The sequence below is a fragment of the Theropithecus gelada genome, chromosome 14, assembly GCF_003255815.1.
Source record: "Theropithecus gelada isolate Dixy chromosome 14, Tgel_1.0, whole genome shotgun sequence".
In the NCBI taxonomy this organism is placed as follows: domain Eukaryota; kingdom Metazoa; phylum Chordata; class Mammalia; order Primates; family Cercopithecidae; genus Theropithecus; species Theropithecus gelada.
In genome coordinates, this window is record NC_037682.1 from 29854813 (window position 1) to 29878632 (window position 23820).

General features: G+C 41.8%; 1 protein-coding gene across 4 annotated transcripts in view; it reads left to right on the plus strand.

The window, feature by feature from the left end:
* The window catches only part of PAMR1 (peptidase domain containing associated with muscle regeneration 1), a 103452-nt gene that overhangs the window by 59053 nt on the left and 20579 nt on the right, over window positions 1-23820 (plus strand). For 3 of the 4 annotated variants that reach the window (XM_025355217.1, XM_025355214.1, XM_025355215.1), the window contains 3 exons: window positions 1896-2010; window positions 5813-6030; window positions 8530-8637. In XM_025355217.1, the coding sequence (XP_025211002.1) occupies window positions 1896-2010; window positions 5813-6030; window positions 8530-8637 (441 nt within the window). The remainder of the gene's footprint in view (window positions 1-1895; window positions 2011-5812; window positions 6031-8529; window positions 8638-23820) is intronic. The other variant, XM_025355218.1, reaches the window with a different exon arrangement.

Sequence of the window (23820 nt, forward strand, 5' to 3'; positions counted from 1 at the left end):
TTTGTTTTCACGCTGCTATGTAGAAATACCTGAGACTGGGTAATTTATAAAGGAAAGAGGTTTAATTGACTCACAGTTCCGTGGGGCTGGGGAGGCCTCAGGAAACTTACAATCACAGCAGAAGGGGAAGCAAACACGTCCTTCTTCACATGGTAGCAGGAGAGAGAAGTGCCAAGTGAAGATGGAAAACCTCTTATAAAACCATCAAATCTCGTGAAAACTCACTCACTGTCACGAGAACAGCATGAGAGTAACCACTCACATGATTCAGTTACCTCCCACCAAGTCCCTCCTATGACATGTGGGGATTATGGGAACTACAAAGATGAGATTTGGGTGGGGACACAGCCAGACCATATCACCAGGAGATCAAGGAGGAGATGAGATTACAAAGAGACAGGTGATGGAGGCTGGGACTAGACAGAAGCCCCAAGTAGAAACTAGTGGATGATGCTTCCTATCATTGGCACAGGGCAGCAGCAATAAAGATCTTAGTGAAGAGATAGATAGTATGACCTAGCAGTAGTTTTCACAAAAGTAAGAAGCCTCAGACCTCATAGCTTTGTCAAAAGTGGAGTTTGGGCTCTTTTCCTAACACTAGAAATGTTACTACTGTCATCTTGCCATGGTGCAGTATCCATTGATAATATTTTTATTTTCAGTTATGAAATCTTATACTTTTGGGGAGTTATTGAATATAACTATGTATCCAGAGTTTAAGAAGGCAATCTGGATTTCTGTATAGAAATAGGGAAGGTAAACTTTTTATGTAAAGAGCTGGATAGTAAGTATTTTCATTTTATGGGGCCTACTGTCTCTTGCTATAATTACTTAACTCTGCCATGATAGTCCAAAAACAGCCATAGGCAATACATAAATGAATGGGTGTCACTGTGTTCCAATAAAACTTTACTTACAAAAGCAGGCAGTGGGCTATATTTGGCCCAAGGATCATAGTGTGCCACCCCCAGGTAGAGAATATCATTTATTTCATTATCCAAATAATTTTTCCATAGAACCACTTCAAGACATTTTCCCCAAACTTTTGGTTACAAAAATACAGTGCATCTGCTATACCTGTGCTTATCTTAACACTAGAAAACATGATCTAATTTAAAGACTATTCAATACAGTATTTTTCAAATCTCAGGGATTCCTTGGAGGTAACTCAGCAGACAACTAGGTAGGGGTCGAGGTGGAGGGTTTTGGGCCCCTCCTTCTGCTTTAACCGGGAGCCCCTTTTTGATACATTTAGTTTTATTGGTGATCTTGATAGGAGTTCATTTGAACGAAAGGAGTTGGGAGCAAGAAAAATATGAGAAAATCATCAATCCAGTCCAACTGGTTGGAAATCATCTCTCCTTTCCACTGTCATGCTTTAAAGAGGCATTTATTACATGACTGCTCATAGAATAAATTAGTGCCTTGATTTCCTGCCTGGATGGTGGAGGGAAGAGAGTAGAGCTGTGGGGTGGGTCTACTTTCCGAGCCTTTTAAGGTAGGGGCAGCAGGCTGGCATTTGTCAGGCCTGGAGAGGAAGGATGATAGGGTGGCTTAAACTTTACATTCAAACACAGCTAGGTTTGAGTCTTTGCTCTGTCACTTAGTGGCTAGACAAGTTATTTATTTAACTCTCTGATCTATGTTTTCCCAGCTGGAAAATTGTGAGGACACCACTTCCCTTCCCAAGCTGTTGGGTGGATTAAATGAATTAATCTATGTAAATTGCCTGGCACGTTGCCAGCTGCTTAAGAAATATTAATTTCCTTCTTCCTTTTCCTTATTCATCCTGTTCTCAGGGGTGTGACATGAGCTCAAAGTCTCTTTGAGACCTTCTCCAGTCTCTTTCCTATTGACCTCCATTTTTATGTCCCAATCTTTTCTTCTTTTCTTAGGATGCGGCCAGGTTCTGCGAGCCCCAAAGGGTCAGATTTTGTTGGAAAGCTATCCCCTAAATGCTCACTGCGAATGGACCATTCATACTAAACCTGGGTTCATCATCCAACTAAGGTAAGGAGCTGGGGTCAGAACTAAGGAGTCTGAGGTTTTAAGGACACAGCAATGGGATAGAAGGCTTTTGGTCACTGGAATCCTCTGGAGCCTTTATATATATTGGAGCCTTTCTCTTTACCACTCTGTGATTCTCTGGGATAAGGCCTGGCTGAAACTACAGCCAACTAAATGCTTGTCATCACTGCCTTAGAAGTGTAGGGCTCAGATGATTTTGATCCAAGGATAACACCAACAAAGCAAAATACTGAGAGCAATCTACCCATCCACAAATCTTCAACAGTGTTTCCTACTTACTCAGGACCGGGCTGGTTCCTATGGGAGGGATGTAAAGAAATAAAAGGCACAGGCCTAACTTTCAAAGAATTATACTTTAGATTGGGGCTGATGCTTGTCACAGCTCCTTTAATTGGAGCTTTCAGAAAAAAAGCAAACATCCCACAACAAATAAACTAATTCTCTCACCTGTGTGGAAGACGAGTCATTTCTTTTTATGGAGCTTTAGGGCCCTCGCAAATGTTGTTTATGCCATAGTCCAAAGTATAGACCCTGTTTTATTGTAACTATTGATAAATGCTACACAAGGGACCTGTTTGGTGAGAGCTGTTCATGACTGCATCATCGTGCTGGAACAGTTCATGGCACATTATAGTTGCATGATAAATACTTGTTGCACGAATAAATGCCAAAAGAACTGCTTTCTGACTCCAGCGTATCTTCTCTCTCCTGAAAAACACCTCCCCTTTTCCTCACTCACCCCTAGAATGGCTAGGGTCATTGTCCACTTAGCTCTTCTCATTTTAACCCTGTGGTGACAGTGAATGGATTTAAAATCCCTGATCCCCTAGGGCACAGGCTTTCACTAAGTATTTTCTGGGTGGATAAATGGACACAGAGGTTACCACATGCTACCTGGCTTCTTGAATGTCTCTCTGTCCTCCAGGAGGGGCAACATGGTACCCTGAATTAGAAAAATCCAGCAAAACAGGTCCCCTTCTCAATCTTCCTCTTCAAAACTAGCGCTTGTCAGATTGTGTTTCTACTCCCTGAGGACCTGGGGTTGGGAATGAGTCTCATTAATTCCTAGAGGAAGGCTGGCTCAGGGAACAAGCGATGAACCACACTGTTCTGCCCAGTGGGTTCAAGGCTGAGTCTGCAGGGATGACAAAGGTAGGTGTTAAATGCTGCATGTTAATATTTCAGCAGCTCAGGAACCAAGACCAATGGTCCCCTCTGGGCCTCTCAGGAGCGTCTCCAAAATCCAAGATGCAAAAGGAAATTCTAAAATAGCAAAACTGTGGAGGATTGAGAAGCATATTAGCTGCCCAGGAAAGGGCCTTAGGGAGGCATGGAAATGTGTGGATTTCTTTTCCTCAAGTTAAGTCTGGAGCACCTGGCCAGGGATAGTAATAATGATGGAAACACTTGGAAGTATAGACACAATGTTCAGCCCCAAAGCCCAGAAGGTGTGCCCGATGCCCCTTTTCCTTCACCTACCACCAGACTACCACAAAATCTATTTTCTTACTTGAAAAATAGTCCATCCACAGCTCTCTGTCACCACTGTCACCATTCTGCTTCAAGCCACGCCCATCTCCCACTGGGATTCTGTCATGCCCTCCTAACTGGCTTCCTGGCTTCCACTCCTGCCAACTCTGCCATCTCCTCTCTGCAGAGTGGCTGCAGGGAGCCTTTAAAATCTGCATTATCCCCTTGTTGAAACCTTTCAGTGGCTTCCTATAGACTTGGAATAACAGCTAGTTTCCTTACCACACAAGATAGGTTACAGGCTCCCCTCACTGGCCTCGGATCCTTTCACTCTCCCCTTCATTCACCACCTTGCAGCATCCCTGGTTTTCTTCCAGTTCCTCGAACATGCTAACCTCATCATTGCCCCAGGCCTTTGCACTTACAGATTCCCCTGCCTGGACCACTCTGCCCCCATGACCTTCACATGGCTGGCTCTACTGCATCATTTAAACCTCTGCCCAGCTAGCATCCTCAGAGGGGGCTTCATTGACCACATTGCGTCAGAAACTTAAGACCTTAGTCACTTTTCATGCTCTTACCTGGTTAATTTGATTCGCAGCACTCAGCACTCTAAAATTACCTTGTTTTTTAGTCTCCTTGCTTATTATCTATCTTCTAACCCAGAATTAATCTCCGTGAGGGTTGGCACGTGTCTAGTTGGTAGTTGGGGCAATGCAATGCTGACAGCACCTAGGACAGTGTCTGGGACAGAGCTGGCCTCCAGAAATATGTGTTCAGTAAGTGAACAAAAGGACAAATGAATGCATGAACGCAAATATAGTTGCAATGTCTCTTCAGCTTCAGGAAAAACTGTGGTTTCTGTCAGATAGTAGCCTCTCCCTTACTCTGCGGACAAAGATATCGAGGCCAAGAGAAGAAGCTGATTCCTTAACACACACAGTGAGCGCGTGGTGGCATCTGGATAAGAAATCAGGTGTCCTCTTAGATGTTAGAGCAGGCTATACAAAATGCGATTCACAGGACCTACACCCCAAAAGCACTGTGATCAACCCTTTGTGAAGTAAACACTGATGAAACTCGGGTATTGGATTTCTTTATTATTAGTACCTTTTAGAACACTTAAAATCAATATACTCTTTGTCACTATATTCCAGTGTTCCCTAATGCTGGCGTGTTGGGTTTTTACTGTAGTTGGCAGAAATATCCCTACTCCCAACATTTTAGGCAGCAGTTATGAGCCTTTCTATTTCTATTTTTTTCTCCAGAGTGTGGAGAAGAAGATACAGATATACATTTTGTGAACTTGATACTCAGGTATTCCCTTGGAAATCCTGGAAAAATGCTTTTGCCTATCTTGCCCTGGGATGTGGCTGCTGCTTTACTTGTCTTTTGGACTTGGGGGCTTAATGTCATCTTCTGTGTTTCCAATCTGGTGTATCTCAATGCTTTCAAACCCAAGACCCCTTTTGGATAAGCATGGATGTATCAGGTTTCCTTAACCTCTGAAATTCTGACTTGGTGCTACTTTGTCTGCTCTTTGGGTGAGAATTATCGTCGCCTAGAAGATAATTACCTTCTGATTCTTCCGTCAAACAGAAGAGTGTGCAGAGGTTTTTTGTTGTTTTTTTTTCCCCTTTATTTAGTCTTGCAAAACAATATGAGCTTTTTTTCATTCTCCAACTATAAAATTACAATAACGTAACCATTCAGTCATATATTTGGCAATATCTGTAGCATCTCCATAGGCCAGGCACTGTGCTGGACACTGTGAAAACCGTGGAACGAGACAGGTGTTCCTCCCTGCCTTCAAGTAACTTGCAGGCTAGTGGAGAAGACAGGCCACACATTCACACACAAAAAGCCAAGGAGGTAAATATAAGAAGTTAAAATTTATGTCTACATTATGAGAAAAATAAGGGATCTTCTTTGGAAAGACTGGTCAGGGAAGCCTCTTTGAGGAGAGAATATTTAAGCTTAGGCCTGAGGATAGGAAGGAACCAGCCACGCAGACTGGGAGGAAAAAGGGCCCTGGAAAAGTGACCAACACATGCAAAGACTCTCTGCATGGATTATGGCACCTTGCTCCACCTGGGCAAGCACTTGCATGTGCGTATACATACAAACAGTGCACAAATACATACTTCTCCACTAAGAGAAATTCGCCAACCTCCAAGGACCATTTTCCTATCAGATCAGGCCAATGACACCATCTGTTCCTCAGGCCTGTTCCTCATCTGGCCTTGAATGTGCCCAGCGGTCTCAGGACTTCCAGGACCCATCCACTTCCCTCTGTCACTCTGTCCACCCGCAGGTTTGTGATGTTGAGCCTGGAGTTTGACTACATGTGCCAGTATGACTATGTTGAGGTTCGTGATGGAGACAACCGCGATGGCCAGATCATCAAACGTGTCTGTGGCAACGAGCGGCCAGCTCCTATCCAGAGCACGGGATCCTCACTCCACATCCTCTTCCATTCTGATGGCTCGAAGAATTTCGATGGTTTCCATGCCATTTTTGAGGAGATCACAGGTAAAGGCCAATGAGACAAATGTGGCATTTTGTGGCTTTTTCCAGACAAATACCTCCTTTCCATGTCCCTTCCTTTCTTCGTCTCAGACTTATTAAAACCTAGCAGACTGTGTTCTCAGAAACCGCCTACACACTGAGAAAAAAGAATAGCAAGGTATATTTCAGAAAAGCTTACCCAGAACCAGAACTAGGAATTATCTCCCTTATACAAATGCAGTGGCTAAAGCACAGAGAGGCTGAATGACTTGTCCGAGGTCACACAGATATAGGGGCAGAACCAGGGATTTGTACCCAAGCTGTTCGGCTCTAGAGCTCACACAAGGGGACCTCTCATGGTTGAGAGCATTGGCTTTAGATCTCTGACAGATCAAGCTATGTGACCTTGGGTAAGTTCTTCTACCCCTCTGGGCCTCTGTTTCCTAATGATAGTGATCATTAGGAATTATGATAGTGATAAGGGAGTAATAGTAGATCCTTCTCCATTAAAGAGGCTCTGAGAGACAGAACAAATGGAGAGCTTAACATAGTCTGGTACATAGTAAGAACTCAACAGCTGCCTAACCCTAGGTATACCCTTACCCTCTGCTTGCCATCTATAAAATAGGTATTAAAAGACTATAATGGTAAATGTCATTGACTTGATGAGTAACTTTAAGCTGACTGTAATTCTTGCTGTGATCACATTAGGAAGTAGGATTTGATCAAACTGAACAAAATGCTCAATCCTAAGCCATCACCCCACTCTCATCATTCTGAGATCAGATTGCATCAGGTTTTACAAAATAGACACATGCTTGAAGTTTGATTTAAAAAAAACTGAATTAAAAAAGAACTTGTAATAGTATTCTGATCATTAAGGTTTCCTTATTTACAGAGTATGACATGAAAGTCTCGGGAAAGAAGGTGGGTGGCTAAATAATCAGTGTTTCTTCAGTCCTGTCTGTTCAGAAAGGCCAGGCGACCCTGCTCTCCTGTCTACCCCTCTTTTAGGATGCTGCCTACAGGAAGTCTCGGCAGGTGCTCTTTCCAGTCTCTGTGCCTGCTCCCTGTGGAGCTGTGCAGGGCCTGGGAGTTCTGAGGCTTTGCTGCTGTGGTGTGATCAGCCTGTGGCTGAATCCTCATCCCTTGGTGACACCCTGCAGGTATAGGATGAGCAAGGTCCCAAGTGAGAGGCATCTGTGGGGGCTTAGGACAGTCAGCAAACCAGGTAGGGGCAGCAGTGACTGGCCGGTCTGTGACTCTGGGACTGAGGGACGGTCAGGCGAATGTCCTTCTCCTCTGAAATGACTTCCTCAACCTCCCTTGGAGAACTTTGGCAATACTGGCCTGCGTTTTATCAATGCTGTCAAATAATACCACTTCCCATTTTTCAAACATCCCTGTTTGTTCACTTGCCCTCAAGATATTTCCTCTGGCTAAAGTCACCTGTCTGCAACCTGCGCATCAAAATCCATCCTTCACAGTCCCTACTACATTCTTTCTCCTCTCCTAAATCTTTTCTCGTGCTCCAACAAGCTATGACTTTGCCCTTTTTTGAATGTCATTGCCTCTTCTTTCTTCATAATACACTAACTATATACTTCAAGTCATAGTTGTTTTATATTTTCTTCAAGTAGCTTTAATCTGGTAAATAGGATGTCCTGTTCATCTTTGTATTGCTCCCACGCCTTCCACAGAGCAAGTACTCAATACAGATTTGTTGAACTGAGCCAAGGAATTTACTTCTACATTGGGATAAATGAATGTAGGATTGATGGATAACACACAGATGAGTGTTTCTCAAAATCTTTTCTGTGGAAAAATAGTCCCCAGGATGCCTTGTAAAATGCATGCTTTGAGGTCAAATGAGCTTGAAATTCACAATGTATTTTAGGAAACTCACAATGTGTATTAGGGCATTGAACTGAGAAGTTCTGCAGTAAGGAAATCTGGTTAATTAGCATTGAAAGTAAGCAACATTTCTCTAACATATTTGAGCTCAGAACCCTCAGTAAAACATATCAACATCTCAAGGGACTAATGATTACAGAATATAAGTTTGGAAATTATTGAATATACCTTCAACAATGTCATAAAGATTGTCTTCCAGTTGTATTGCCCCTGTAGCCAGGATGCTGAGCTTTTATTTGAAAAAAGATGGTCTTCAGCTACCCAAAGATGTCTCCGTACACTGAAATCCCTATGGGAGAGATACAAGCATGGCTCTGCTTTCATCAGTTTAATATTGTTGTTTGCATTGCCTTGTGGTCTTCAGAATATAGGAGTGTTAAGCATACTTCTGGGGCCCTCAAAAACATCAAATAATATCACCAACATTTGATATTTAATGAGTATCTATTTTAGGCATTTTCAAATAATCATAACATGAATTCAGTAAAGGGAATAAAAAACATTGCAAGAAGACTTTAATAAGCAATTAAAAGACTTTGGTCAAGACTCTGGGCCTGAAGACATCAACTCAATGCACAGTGGCACTGAGGGATGCCTTTTATCTTACAGCATGCTCCTCATCCCCTTGTTTCCATGACGGCACGTGCGTCCTTGACAAGGCTGGATCTTACAAGTGTGCCTGCTTGGCAGGCTATACTGGGCAGCGCTGTGAAAATCGTGAGTATGCTTCCTAAGTGGGAGTTAAGGTGTCAGATGGGGCTGGTATGGAAGGATTTTAAGAGCTTGCAGGGCCTACTCTTTCTTGATGTCTAGGCTGGTCTGTCCAAGATGGCACACAGTGTGGACACTCCCAGTGAGTGGTTCTCAGAAGGGCAGAGCTGCTTCTGAGTCAGGTTGTCTGCAACTTCTTAGGTTTGTCCATTGGCATTTCCAATCCTCACTTGCTGCAAATATCTCTGAGAAAGATACAATGGCCTCCAGTAATATTCAGAGCTCAAAAACACTGAAAACACTGAAAAAAGGTCAACAAACTTTCCTGTGGCTCAGTCTGTATCCCTGTCCATTCTAAGATCTGTATTTTAGATTTATACTCCAGGCACCATTCACAGACTCCAATGTGAGTTATTGCACATCTTGAAGCCCTGCAATGAGGGTGTAGATATTTAGGGTGACCATGAGCTCCAGTTTCTCAGGGATAATCTCAGTCTATACATTTTGCTGAGCAAAATTATTAGTAGCATACTCTTTCATGGGCAAAGTGTCGTGAATTGGATGACAAACTATATGGTCATGTTTTAACACATGTCATATATAAGGCCTTGGTTACCAGACCAAAAACAGGTGTCACAGATGGAAGCCATCAGCATGGAATGAGATGTGCATAAGAACAAGAATTTGGGGGAGAGCAAAGGAGGACAGATAGTGTCCTAGGTAGATTTCCCCAAAGCAGATCGTGAGTTGAGAATGTGTACACAAGGGAAGTGTTAAGGACAGGCTCCCTGGAGAAGCTGATAGGGGAGTGGGAAGCTGACCTGGGAAGGGAAGGAGGCCAAGTAGGGGTGCGATTTCAGGCAAAATACCAACCCCAATGTTAACCTGTCATGAGATCTGGAATGTACATTACTCTTTAGAGTAATGTTCTAGCTTTAAGGCAAGGGATCTGGGCTTTCATATCCCCACAGCAATCAGTCACTGGGTACAGACTGCCCTGGGGGACTGGAGGACATAAACCGTGGACACACTTGGCTTTCTATGCATGTGGGCAAAGTGGTTCCAGTAGCTCCTGAGCAGTTCCCTGAAAGAGAGTCACAGATACAGTCCACTGGAAGTAAAATACCATAGGATGGGGAGGGGAAAAGGGCCCACAGAAACACTGAAAATAGACCCGAGGGCAGAGCACCAACAGTGTCTACTACAGTCGCTTCTAACTAGCATGCACAGGTGTTCTGTTGGTCATCTAACAGCCTGGTCTGGCAGTATTCTCTAAAATTTGTGTATGTTTTGAATTAATTTTCGCTAATGTTTTCTTGCAAACAATGCAGATGGAAACCATGGTTTCAATAGTGGGTCCTTGTGTGTGCCATTGATTTCTACTAAAAGCATCCTTGCCCTGGTTTGGCACAGCTGACTTGAGTGTGACTATGCTAGAGACGTAGAAAATGATGTTCTGCTTTGTGGTTCTTGCCTCATTCGAGCCTGCCATGTTGTGTGCAAGGCAGACCAGAGAAATGTTGCATTCTCTTGGCTTCAAGAATTTGTACGTAGAGCGATTCTAGTTCCTTGACAATGGCAAATCCTGAGCTTCACTCTTTGGATTCAGAGGAGGAAACAAAAAAAAGGAAAGGCTTAATTTCTTGACGAACGAACTACACAATCCTTTGATAAAGAAGAGTAGAATTAGAAAGAAGAAAAATATCACCAAATAAAGCCAAAATGCCTTTAAGAAGCTGAGTCAAGTTAGGAAAGAAAAATAAATTGGTCCAAAGCTTATGATTAAAATATTCATTGGTAGCTTGTGAGTCAAAACAGATTTCTCAGCACTGTTATTCAATCAAGAAAAAAAGAAACAGAATGAAAAAATAATGTAAAATATATCACCCTGACCTGATTCATAACTTAATTCACAAACTGTCTCAAATTACTTTGAAACATCAGCATAGATGGGCAGGAAAATTCTCCCTTGCTGGTTTTCAAAATATTGTTCAAAAGCCATAATTCCCTTAGTACCATGTAGTTATAGCAAGGTGAAGGTGTTACCGATGGATATCTGATATGTCATTTACTGGCATCGATATGGGGGGACTAAATGTTTTTTGTTTGTTTTCTATAAGATCCAGGTTCATTTTTCCATCTAGGAAATTTGGCACGAGTTTCAACTAACTCACTCACTGGGGGATACATCACAAAAAGTGGCTATGGCAGTTTACGTTATAATTTCTGAGTAAACCTTAGTTAGCAATTTTTCCAGAGCAGTCTATCAGTTAGAAAAGCAAAAAAGAACGAAAAGATTTATTTTCTTGTTTTCCTCATGAGGATACCAACAAATTCAAAAAATTCTGGCAGGAATTATTTTGAAATTAGGAAGAAACCCAAGCATCTGGGATTCCCCAAACTCTTAAGTGCCCAAATTAGACTAGGCTCTTTTTTTTTTTAATAGCTTTAAAATCAATATTAATGACCAAAATCAATATTAATGAGAATTCTTTCATTTATGCAGTGCCACATCTGATGAGGGGAAACCATTTCATAGGTGCTGCTTTAATGATCTCTTCAAGTCATTGTGGAAAGGTAGATGCTCAGTTTTGCAGACGAGTGATTTGAAGCAGAGAATGCAAGACACTGGTCCCCATTAAATTCAAAACCAGAGGCCATAATTTCATGTTTCTCATTTAGTTCACAATCTCTCAGACATGACACTTGCTGTATGTTTTGGTGAGACTCCAGATGCTTGACTGATGAACTCTGATTACCATTATGCCCCATTAGCGAGTCCTCTTAAAGGACTTCCCTTCCCAGGTAGAGCTCATCTGTTTCTCTTTTCCAAATAGAATTATGATGTGCAATCTCTTGATAGAAACTATTCTCTTTATTTTCCTTATGTATGTGTATGTCTGTGAGTGGAGTGGAATAGAAGTAGATTTTCTACTTAATTGCAGAAATATATGTCAAAAAAATCAAATAGTACAGAGGTGTATAGAATAAAAAGAGAACATTGTTTTTTCCTGCCCAATCCTGGTTCCCAGTGGAAGCATTGTAAGAAACTTGGTGGCTATTCTTCTAGACTTTTTTTCCTATGGTATGCAAACCTAAGTGATCTATGTGCCATTATTTTAAACCAGTGGTTCTCAACCAGGGGTGATTTTGCTCTCCATCTCTACCCACAGGGGACATTTGGCAATGTCTGGAAACAGTGTTGGTTGTGATAATTGTAGGAGTGAGGTGGTGTGCTGCTGGCATCTAGTGGGTAGAGGCCAGGGATGCTGCTAAACATCCTACAACGTACAGGACAGGCCCTACAACAGTTATCTGGCTCAAAGATCAGTAGCGCCAAGGTTGAAAAACCTTGTTTTAAACACAAGTGGATTAAGTATTCATACAATTTTTCAATTGATTTTCAGTCCCCATGTTACGGATATTTTTTCGAGATCTGTCCATGTTGTTATACTGATTTGAAAAAATGATTGCTGAGTATTCATTGTATGGCTCAATGTATTAATACAATTATATAGTCATCCAAGTCCTTAAGATGGACTTGATATTGCTTTTAATATTTTGCTATTATGAAGAGCACTGCAATGAATATCCTTACATATATTTCTTTGCTCATACGTAGAAATATTTTTGTAAGATAAATTCTTAGATGCTGAACTGTTCATTCAAAGGGTACACATATTTTGATTTTGAGAGCTACTTTGGTCACTAAAAGGTTTTGGCAATTTAGAAGATGAGCCATTCATTATCAACACCTGTCCTCAAAATAAGACTTGGGACCTGCATTGCAGAAACTAGGATCTATCCGTGTCAAGCTGGAAATGAATTTATTTTCAAAGGAATTCCATTGGTCTGGGGAGAAATTTCTCCTTCAGACTTTTGTGGGACAGGTTAAAGAATGCAAAATAATCTGCTAGATTTGGCCTACTACCAGCGGTCAAGAAGGTGTGAGAGCCCCAATGGGACAGTCTTCAAGGTCCGCTACCCCAGGCCTCACCTGCCCTAGATTGCTTCCGAAGGAGGAAAAACTTCCCCTGGTGCCTGGGTGACCTCCTCGGAAGCATAACAAGGGGAACAGCCCCCTCCTCTGCCTTGAGGCCAAGCTAGCCTCCTGCCAACACCGTCAGCAACCTCCAGCCTCCCTGGGCCACCGTGTAGGAAACTGGGGCCCCTTCTTCCCTCTGAAGTTTCCTGTTTCTTTGTATGGAACACAACGACAAAATGGGTCCTCGAGTAAATGGTCAGAATCTTGTTTTGAAAAAGTGGAGAGCAAGGGATTCATCGTCCTGCTCTAATTTCCATGTTGCCTTTGTTCCCCCGGCCCAGTTGACGGGCTGGGACTTCCCCCTGCATCCTAATGAAGGACGATGAAACGGGCTAACTCTTGGGGCACAATGCTCACACTGCGGGCTCTGACGCGCCTTGGAGCAAAACAAATCGGCCTCCACCAATTAAAGAAAAATGGTGAATCTGGATTCATTTGGGTTTGGGAGTCTCAGAAAGTTCCCACTGGCCTGTCCCAAGGCCTGGGAAGAAAAGAGCTCAGGCTGAGAGGCACACTTTATGCTTCAGCTTCAAAGGGGAGACCCGCGCTTCTCATCAGAATAAACAATTAGGAACTTTGGGATGTTCACGAAAACATTAAGCCGAACCAGTGAGAATGTACTGAGACCTCTAGTGGGTAAACTGTCATCTCTCCCATCAGGGACAGATACATATACTGCAGCCTAGGTGGAATTATTGCAAAGTATTTTGAAATCTCTGAGGGTGAGGCATTTAAAAATGGAATTATTTACTTCCTTTTTCACAGTTCTAAGACCTCTCTTATCCTTAATACACAGAAGACGTGCATCTTTGTCCATCGTGAGATGGTACACCCCAAGGTGAAGAATCACCTTAGAATCTGTGGCCAGAAAATCCTTGGTTTGACACTGAGTCTTCAATTAACTAGTCAGGTGGGCTTGAGCGAGTCATTTAGCTCCTATAAACCTCAGTTTCCCCATTTATAATCTCCAGAAAAATAATACCGAATTCCTCTTAGGGTGTTTGTAGGGAGGGGATGAGATGATCCACATAAGGCACTGAGTTGAGTAATAGGAGCCATCCCACTGTTTCTGATTCCACATTACGGCCATTTAAAAGTATGACAGAAAGTAAGGGATTCTCTGGATAAGGGATTAGGGCAACAACACTAGTTTCTACAATCTAGACAATTATGACATAACTTTCTCAAAGTCCCAGGATTTAAGAAAACTCTTCCAAGACTTTCTGAGTTTCCTTTGTAAACCTCCCGAATCCATTGCTAAACACTAAATATTGCCACCACTGCACCAACATACAGGCAAGAAAGATCTGGTTTTAAAGGGACAAGTAGGTGTTGCCAGTGTCATTGTTGTAAAGAAATACTGGATCCCAGGAAAAGACACCCACATTAGGCATGTTGAGTGCTGAGACTTTGTACCCTGGACAGCCTTGGGAGGGGGCTGTTAGAAATGACAAAAGAGTAATGTTGGGGAGAAACTAGATTCGGACACTCCAGAGCAGGTTGCTCAAAGCATCATGTTATCTGGCCAGCCTCCCTTTTTCTCATGGGGTTTTATTAGTCACTCATTTAGTGTGGTCTGTGTCAGTCCCCTGCTGGTCGTTTTGGAGACAAGACTTCAGAGTTAACATTTTGGTATTTTGTTAAAAGGACAGGGAGAAGAAAAAGAAAGAAGCAGTCAAGACTTCAGAGTAACATTTTGGTATTTTGTTAAAGGGGCAGGGAGAAAAACAAAGGAGCAATCTGTCTTGAGAGGGTATGAAGGGCATAGGGCTAATTCCATGGAGAACAGTCCCAAGGAATCCATGGCTATTACCCATATGCTCTTGATAGCCCAGAGCCTTTGCAGACTGGAGGAGCCCAGAAAGACCATTAGCTAGCGGGCCACTGTCTTCTTACACATTACCTGGGTCTCTCCTCTATTCACCCTCCCTAATATGAAATGAATCTGTAATGTCCTCCTTGGTGTATTCAGAGGGATGCCATCCCATTTGGATTTAGATCCAAAAAACAAAAGCTGTCACTGAACATAGTAGAAGCTGCCCTTTTATAGTTACCAAGGTGTGTGTATGTGTAGTTTTGTGTTTTTTTTAATTTTGGTGAAAAGTTTTCTTTTCATTTAGATCAATCCTTGTTAGATGAGCTTGGGTCTACCTAGCCCGAGTGACATCTTAGTATGAACTCTCCTGGGCTCCATGGGCCTTGTGGCCTCTTGACCAAAACACTGCTATGTCTCATGCAGGGCAAGAGGCTTGGGGATTGTGACATAAGGGGTGTATTTTACTACTCAGGAATTATTTCAGCATGGACAGCATTCTAGCCAAATACCAAGACTGGAGCCAAATACCAAGGTGAGGCCATCTAAACAATGGAGCAAGACTACCTCCAAGAGTTGGGAACAGAGCACCCATCAGTGTTGAAAGGGCCAGACCCACCATTGCTTTGCTAAGGCTTTGCTTGCACCTGTCTGATTCTTGTCAAGGCCCTTTTGGCTTTTTCTTTGGCAGACGAGGTCACTGAGATAGGACTTAATGTGGGAGGCAGATTGTATTTGGGTTCTGGGTTAAGAGCTATTTCATTAGAACTGGGATGGACTGTCTACCTACTGAGGGTTGAAAGAGAAGGGTGCAAACAGCGAGAGCACAGCATAATTAACTTCTCTTGGAAACAAGCATCCCTGACATTATGGGATCCAAGACAGACACTAGCCTGTTGACAATGGTTATAGAGCCCCGCTTTTCCTTAAAGGCATCTGCCTTGTGGGACATTTACCACCTGTCCCTCCCCTTGTGGGACATTAACTACATGTCCCTCTTCCTGTGTCAGAAAATGAAAGCTTCCCTTTTGCAAAATGCAAGGTACTCTTGTTGATATCCATGTACTAAAGCAATAGTCATTATTCTGTCTATTGTTAATATAGGCCAGGCTCTGGGCTTTATGTGGCGTGGTCCATTTATTTGTCTCAATGTTCCCATGTGGTAGATACTTTGATCATTTGCACTTTACAGATTTACCCAGCTAGACATTTTTGAGTGTCTACTAGGTACCAGGCACTGGGGAAATAAGGCAGGGCTATCCAGTATATATTTTCCCCTCCTTTTGACAAAGCTATAAAACAATTCCAATCTTAGCCCTTTCCTAGTCCTTAGAAGAATGTTACATGCCATGCAGTTTCCAGCTACAGCTTCTTCTAGCAAGGTTTTTGGTAATAGTGATGGTGATGATGAAAGTTATTACATGCGTCCAGTATGCCATGAACTGGGTGGGATCTGCTAGGACTCAAATGTGCTTAGCAGCCGAGGACTCTTCTGCAAGGTCATTCTTTTCATCCTCAAGGCTAAACAGAACAGAATTGCCTAGCTTGGGCCATTTTCATAGCAAACGTTTCTTATAGTTTGAGAAGTTGGCTATGAATACCACTGGGGAACATTTCCCCCAGTAGTTTAGAGTTATTATCCACCCCCAAGGAGCTGAAGCAGAAATCTTCTGAGATTTGGGGAAACCCCAAGAAAACTAATGTTACCAAGCAGATTGTATTTGGACAGTGAAGTTTCTAACACCTACAAAGGTTACCCATCTACTCTATCAAATGGGAATGTGTCAGGTTGATTTTGAAGAAGAAATGAAATGACCAGAACTTTTCAAAAAATTTTCCAAGTTGACCTGTCTCTTAGGCACAGGCAGTTTCAGCTGTCTAATTAAATAGGCCATCCAAACACCGGAAAAGTGGTATCCGAAAGACATAGTGTACCATGCCCAAGGACAATACTGATTAAGATCAAATAGCTAATTGTAAGCCTCAGCCTCTAAATTGCTGCCGGATGAAAAAATAACAGTGTGTGCAATCCAAGCATAATTTCACATAGAGAGAGAATGAGAATTTCTCATTCACACCCCCAGAGGGCTAGAAAACATCAGGGGGGAAGAATTCCATTGGCTGGAAAGGGATAAAAAGAGTTTTCAGTGGGGATTACATCACCAGTTGGTGTCATTATTCCTGGTTGGTGAAGACCTTACCAGGAGTAAAAAATATTTGGTTTGGTCCAGAGTCACAAAACTCAAATATAAGCTGAACAGGAAAAAGTGAGGAAGAGAAGAGAGGCCATGTGATGGCTGTCTCTAAGAGTTAAGTAGAGTTAAATAGAGTCGTGTTAAGTAGATTTCCAGGATGAACAATGCCCTGATGAGAAAGTTAATGCCTTTTCTAAACAGAACCAAAATTCTGTCACAAGTTGTTTCCTTGATTTTGGTGACAAGTGACAATGGGTGGATGGCAAGAGTATGCTAAGATTTGAGACAAACATCTCTCCATCCCTGGCCCTTACTACCAGTTAGATGACAGTCATCAATTTTGCTGACTCTGGATCTGTTTCCTTTCCTGGAACTCTCAGATAATCTTATAGCTCCAAAACTCAGCTCATATTAAAGAAACAAAATAAGCACCCTGCCTGGCTTGGTTTTTAGCTCAGGTGGTATCTGGCAATCATAAATATTTCATTAACATAACATTTGCAAAAAAAGAAGTATATTTTTTATGTATAGTTTTGTAAATCACTGTAAACTCTTTCTGAAAGCAAGCAGGGTATAAGTAATTAAAGTAAAATAAAATAATTTAGAAGCTGAACAAGAACAATAAAAAATAAGTATTAGATGGGATGGAGATTAAAAGAAAGTGAACACACATTCATCTGGAGATGCAACCATTGCTGATTTTATTCTAAACATCTACTCCTTTCTTCCCCTTGATCTAAGGATGGGTGCTGAGGAAATGTTGTTCACTAGAGTTTTGTAAATTATAGAAATGTTAATTTTTAAATATTATATCTTTCTAAAAAGTAGATCATTCTCCCTTTCCTGAAAATAAAAAGGTAGCTGGACTTGATCATGCACACCATTTCTGTGCATGCCAACCCAACTGTCTTGCATTTTCATGCGCCTTCTGCCCTGTCTGAGACTTCCTCTGGCTCTCAGGGTGCACAGGTTTCTATAGGTGGGCAGATGGGAGGTATGAAGAGTTAATGTTCATCTCATCATCCTTCAACAAATGATTAATGGCAATTGGTAGGTTATAACTCATATCCTTTCCTCTGTGAGTAGGATAATGATGAGACATGCTCCACACTGTCTCCCAGAGTTTCTAAACATCATTCTAACTCAGTTATCCCCTGTGGTAACCTCCTTGATAATGCAGTCTTATCTCCTTTCTCATTTATAATAATCCCCGCCTCATTTCCCTCATTCCACTGTTGGTTCTTCCTAAGACTGTCACCTAAATGAACTACTTGCACTCAAAGCCTTGTCACACAGGCGACTTCTGGGAGAACCCAACCTAAGACACCTCATGAAGGTGTTTCCTTGAGGAGCTAACTTAATAGAGGTCTACAGCTTTGTATTAGTCATGGTTCTCTAAAGAAACAGGACTAATATAATTTGTATATATGTGTGTGTGTATATATATATATATATACACACACACACACGCACACATACACACACACACATGCACACACACACACATGCACACACACATATAAAGTATTGGCTCACACAATTATGGAGGCTAAGAAGTGCTATGATATGCTGTCTACAAGCTGGAGACCAGGAAAGCTAGTGGTGTAATTTGAAGGCTGGAGATCCAATAGTGTAGACTTCAGTAAGCGTCTTAAAGTCTAAGAACCAAGAGTGCTGAGGGCAGAGATGGATGCCCCACTCAAGCATTCAGGCAGAGAGATAACCCAGATTATCCCTTCCTGCACCTTTTTATTCTATTCTGGCCCTCAGCAGATTGGATGATGCCTGCCCACATTGGGAGACAGCAGTCCTTTTTACTCGTTCTACCAATTCAAACACCAATTTCTTCCAGAAACACCCTCACAGACACACCCAGATATAATGCTTAACAAGATATCTGGCGTTTCATGATCCAGTCTAGTTGACACATAAAATTAAGTACCACAGTCAGGTAGATCACCATCTGGTTGTTTCTCTAAACTATTAGATAAGCCTTTGATTAATGCTGAATAACATATATTTTAGGGTTGCATTATCTGAAGGATACTCAAAATATGAATCATCTGCATTGCTGATTTAAAAAAATAATGTTAGATCTAAGAATTGATATTCTGTACATACATGTGTGCACATGCACAAGCTCTTCTCTGTGTGTAAGAGCAAGTCCTTTGTAGGGTCATGGGAGTGAGTGGAGACTACAGTGTTATTTGTGGAGAGAGCCTACAATACTTCCCAGAGGATCTGGTATCTTCTGAAGGGTTTGTTCAAACTTTGCCGTGCAGCATATTGGAAAATGGCTGCTCCTATCATAAAGAAGTGTCTCTGGGTCTCTTCTAATTGTCTCATCTCTTGTAATTGTGCCCTGATCAACTGTCCACACTGCATTAACTACACGAATGTGCCCTGGTTAAATGGTGATCTCTGCATCAACAGTTCTATCTAGTACCACAAAGAGAACACAAATAGGATAAAACTGGGAGCTCCAATTCTAACAAATCTCCGGTGATTATTCTCAGCAGAAGCATTTAAATTAGAATTTGGTTCCATTTAACTCAGCACTCTACCTGTAGATTAAGAAATTTCTTTTCAGACAGCACGGCAGGCTAAGTGGTATGAACCCACTTCAATTAATTGCACCTGATGAAATCTTTGCTGCAATCTAGACTACAGTCAACTTCTGGGGTTGGTTAGTGTTTGCTGAGACCCTGCACCTCATTCAAATTCATCTAAGGACCCATGATTACCTTTACTGTATTCATTGGTTCACAACTTATCTTCCGATGTAATTATAGAAGCAAAATTAAGAAAGGCACTAGTCACTTAGGAAGAATTGGTGCAAGTGAAAAAAATTATATATATTTATTCTCCCCATTCTTACTCTGTCTCTGTCTTTCTCCTTTTCTGGTCAGAATGAGTTGAGTTGGCCCAAAGAAGTAAAGCTGAATTTCCTGCAGTGACATCCCTTCAAGTACTAGTTAACTATTCACTTTCTTTTTTGATTGAAAAAGATTGTGCTGGGTAAAAATCTGACCTGGGGAATAAGTGGAAGGAAAGCCCCAAATCTTTTTTTTTTTTTTTTTTTTTTGGTGAGTGTTTAAGTGAAGCTGGAGAGAGGCTTGAAAAGTATAAAGCACCTTAGTAGAATAGCTTGAACTGGCATCACTTCTATTTCAGGGTTTAAATAGAAAAATTCTAAATGAAACATACAGAAAAACATCTTCTAATGGCTTATTCAGCTGGGCACAGAGGAGGCACTCATTAAATATGTGAAGATCCAAGAAAATGAATCAAATCAATAGTTAATAGCACTTCGACATTCTGTGTGACATGCTGGACTTCTGAAAGGCAAAGCAGTGCTTGAACTATTTGGCTTCTAGGGGCTTTTTGTGGCTTTCAGCTCCAAATTTGAATTTATGGCTTGGAGACTTAAGCAAAAGGAAAAGACATATATTCATGCAAGGCTGGTGTATCATATTAAAATTCTAGATTCATTTGTTCATTATAGACAGGCATACATTGGTGAATAACAATAAATTAAAGAAGAGGTCTGGCCGGGCGCGGTGGCTCAAGCCTGTAATCCCAGCACTTTGGGAGGCCGAGACGGGCGGATCACGAGGTCAGGAGATCGAGACCATCCTGGCTAACATGGTGAAACCCCGTCTCTATTAAGAAATACAAAAAACTAGCTGGGCGAGGTGGCGGGCGCCTGTAGTCCCAGCTACTTGGGAGGCTGAGGCCGGAGAATGGCGTGAACCCGGGAGGCGGAGCTTGCAGTGAGCTGAGATCCGGCCACTGCACTCCAGCCTGGGCCACAGAGCGAGACTCCGTCTCAAAAAAAAAAAAAAAAAAGAAGAGGTCTGTTGTCTCACCACAGCTAGGATCTACTCCTGAGTTTTGTGTTTATAAGAGAATATGGAGGGGGCATCTGTTCCCAGGTTAGGAATGAAGAGTATGGACTTCCTTTTCACACATTTAATATTATTGATTTCACTGGAGGACATAGAAAATGGTGTCATGAGTGTGCACTGAGGAACCACTTTTCCTGAAAATAACTCCACCTTGTCCTGATATAGTTATTCCCTGATATCACCATCATCCTGTCTACTTCCTATAGAATTTATGGACCTGGTCATCTCAGCTACTTTTATGTTGAGTATGACAATCAGGTGAGAAAAGGATGTCACTTTACTTGCCTTGAATCCACTAAAATCCGTGTCTCAGACCTGTAATTGAGGCTCATGAAAAAGGCAGTCGCTGTCATTCTTGGGGCCTCCTCTGTGCCCCAGACTTGTAAAAAGGTTACTTGCTTTACACAGACAGCACCAAATCATCAGAGGGAATCCTCTCATGGCAGGTTTTAGGTCCACGCTATTTAGTCAGGGAAGCCCAATGTCTTAGACTACCTAATTCTTTCAGGTAAAACATCTTGGCTTGTGTGGGGCTGGCCTGGAGCCCGAGGTGAGTGTATCTGTGGAGGTTGGAGGTCCTCTCACGAGGACCTGGCCTCTACTTGCTTGGCTAATCATACTCCCCGAGATCTTTTCACCGCCTAGGAGTGCTGCACACAGGGCCTGATGCCCAGGGTTAAGACAGCTGCCTTTTTGTGGTATATTCACCTCCAGGAGTGAGACTGAGGGAAGGCATGAGGGACTTTGATGTCCAGGGCTAAGAAAACAGCAGAGTTGTCTCAGGTTAGTTTTCTCTGCCAAGCAGACCTTGAGTCACGTGCTTGGGTCCAACGGATTTATCAAAGGAAGCACTCCCAGGATCAACCAGTAACAGAGTTGGGGAAGCAAGATAAGAATGGGGATGGAATCAAGCAAGAGCATTTTCAACTGAACTCCCAGACTCAACCTGATCTCACGGGCTCTGTGGAGTATCAATTACACCTCCAGAAACACTATTTGGGCTTGTAAACTTCCATACCCCTCAGTCATTGCCCACAGGCAACCCTGGGGTTGGCATAGGGAGACAAAAATCTCCTAGGTATTTTTCAACTCATATGAAGTACACATATCAAGTGCAGGGTGGTGGCCATGCCCAAGGGCAGTCCTCTAAAAGTTGCAAGTGCCAGTTCTCAGCTGCAAAGCACTCATGTAGAAGTTGAGGAATGGGTGCCTTGAGCTGGCAAAAGAATCTGGGAGACTTGAGTGTTCACTATAGAGCCATTCCAAAACCATCACATATGCTTCTGTAAACTGAACTGGCAGTGAACCACCTCATACAGTTGCCCAAAGGAAAAAAGAAAACAAAAATAAGAAAGGTCTTTCTTTAAATATTTATCTGAAACAATATCCCAGAGAAATGCACCTTTGATTCCTATTTTTTGTTCATGCAATAGCACGTAAGGGCATGCTAAACCTAGTGCGTTTCTGTCTGCAGGATGAATCCTGAAAGTAGCATGGCAATGTGCTATTTATTATTAATCACAGAATATTTCACTTAGCGAAGCAGGATCTTGATGCTCCTTCAGGCCAGAAATGCACATATTTTAAATTCTTATTTGGCTTTGCACCAAAAAAACCCCATCCCACTGAAGATAAATGAAACACTCATTAAAAACTCAAATAGGAAAGAATCATAAATCAGTTCAATGGGGAGACACAAAGGTTTCTAAAAAGAGAATGAATAGGAAAAACAAAAGATTGTTTTGAAATCTGACCCTGGGGAGGAGCTCTGATGAGGTGCAGATGGCCTATGTACCCACCAGGTAGATGTCTAAACTGGGAGGGCAAGTCTTAGAATTAACTTCAAAAGCATCATAGGAGACAGTGTGGCTTTGGGAAGCACAGAAAATAAATGAGAGATAAGAGATAAGCACAGTGGTTGTTTGATATAGGATGAAATGTGAAGGCTTTATTGTGCAGGATTAAAAGATACCAATGTACGGACACCGTGGTTGGCACCCAGAAGTGTGATCAACACCTTGGAATGAGGTATGGAAGCCCGTCATGGGTAGACATTACCAGGATCCCAGAAAATGGAGTGGAATATTGCATTACGTTTGAATAGGCCCAGCAATGGGCTTTTATACTTCTCTGTGGGGTTTTCTTTAAGATATATTTGGGAAATTGGCATTTAAAGGCAGTTGGGGGCTTTGTGAACAAAGGCAAGTAAGGGAAAAGGAAACTACTATTTCAGTTACTTCTCAAAACTAGCCCAGCCAGGTAAGTGTTATCCTGTTTTACAGATGAGAAGAGCAAGGCTTGGGGAGATTATGTAATTTTTCCAAACCCTAGTTCATTAAGTAGAAGAATGAATATATTTCACCCTTTATCCCTTCCACCCACCAACAAATATTTATTGAACACCTACTATGCGCTTGCTCTGGACACTGGGGAACCAAATGATTATCTGAACTCATATCTATCTGATCCTGACGGCCATTCTTTATCCAGAGTCTAGTGAATAAACTTATTTAAATAATTTCATAGAAAATTATATTACTCTATGATTATGCAAGATATTAAAGAGATTTGTATGGGGTGGTGAGACTATGGGAACACATAAAAATAGGCGTGGAAGACTGAATAATGCTAGATTTAGACACTTGGCAGGGAAGACCCAAGCCATTTTGCTTGATATGTACTTAACCCCAGAAACAACAAATATAATAACAAACTTTTAGGGTCACATTTTCTGATTATAGAACTTTGGAAAAAGTTATAAAGAAGCAAAATTTATTTTTAATGTTATAAGCCAGAGATAATAACTATAATTATTTTAAAGTATGCTCTAGTGTCTCCCCCCCGCAACCCTTGGCTGCTTCATATTTATCTGGCTTTGAACTTTGTGAATCTGTAGGTTGATGTCTTTCATCAATATGGGAAAAGTTTTAGCTTTTATTTCTTTGCATATTATTTGTACTCCATTTTCTCTCCCTTCTCTTTCTTGGATGCCAATTACATTTACTTTTTAACCTTCTCACTCTATCACCTATGTCCCTTATTTTTTCCCATACGTTTTAAATCTTTTTGTCTTTTTTTGCTTCATTCTGAGTGTTTTTAAGCCATCTTTTAGTTTACTAATACTCTTCAGTGGTATCTGATTTGCTATCAAACTTATCCACTAAGCTTTAAATTCCTGCCCTTACACTTTTCAGTTACATGTTTTTCCCTTATTTTTTTTAAGGTTTC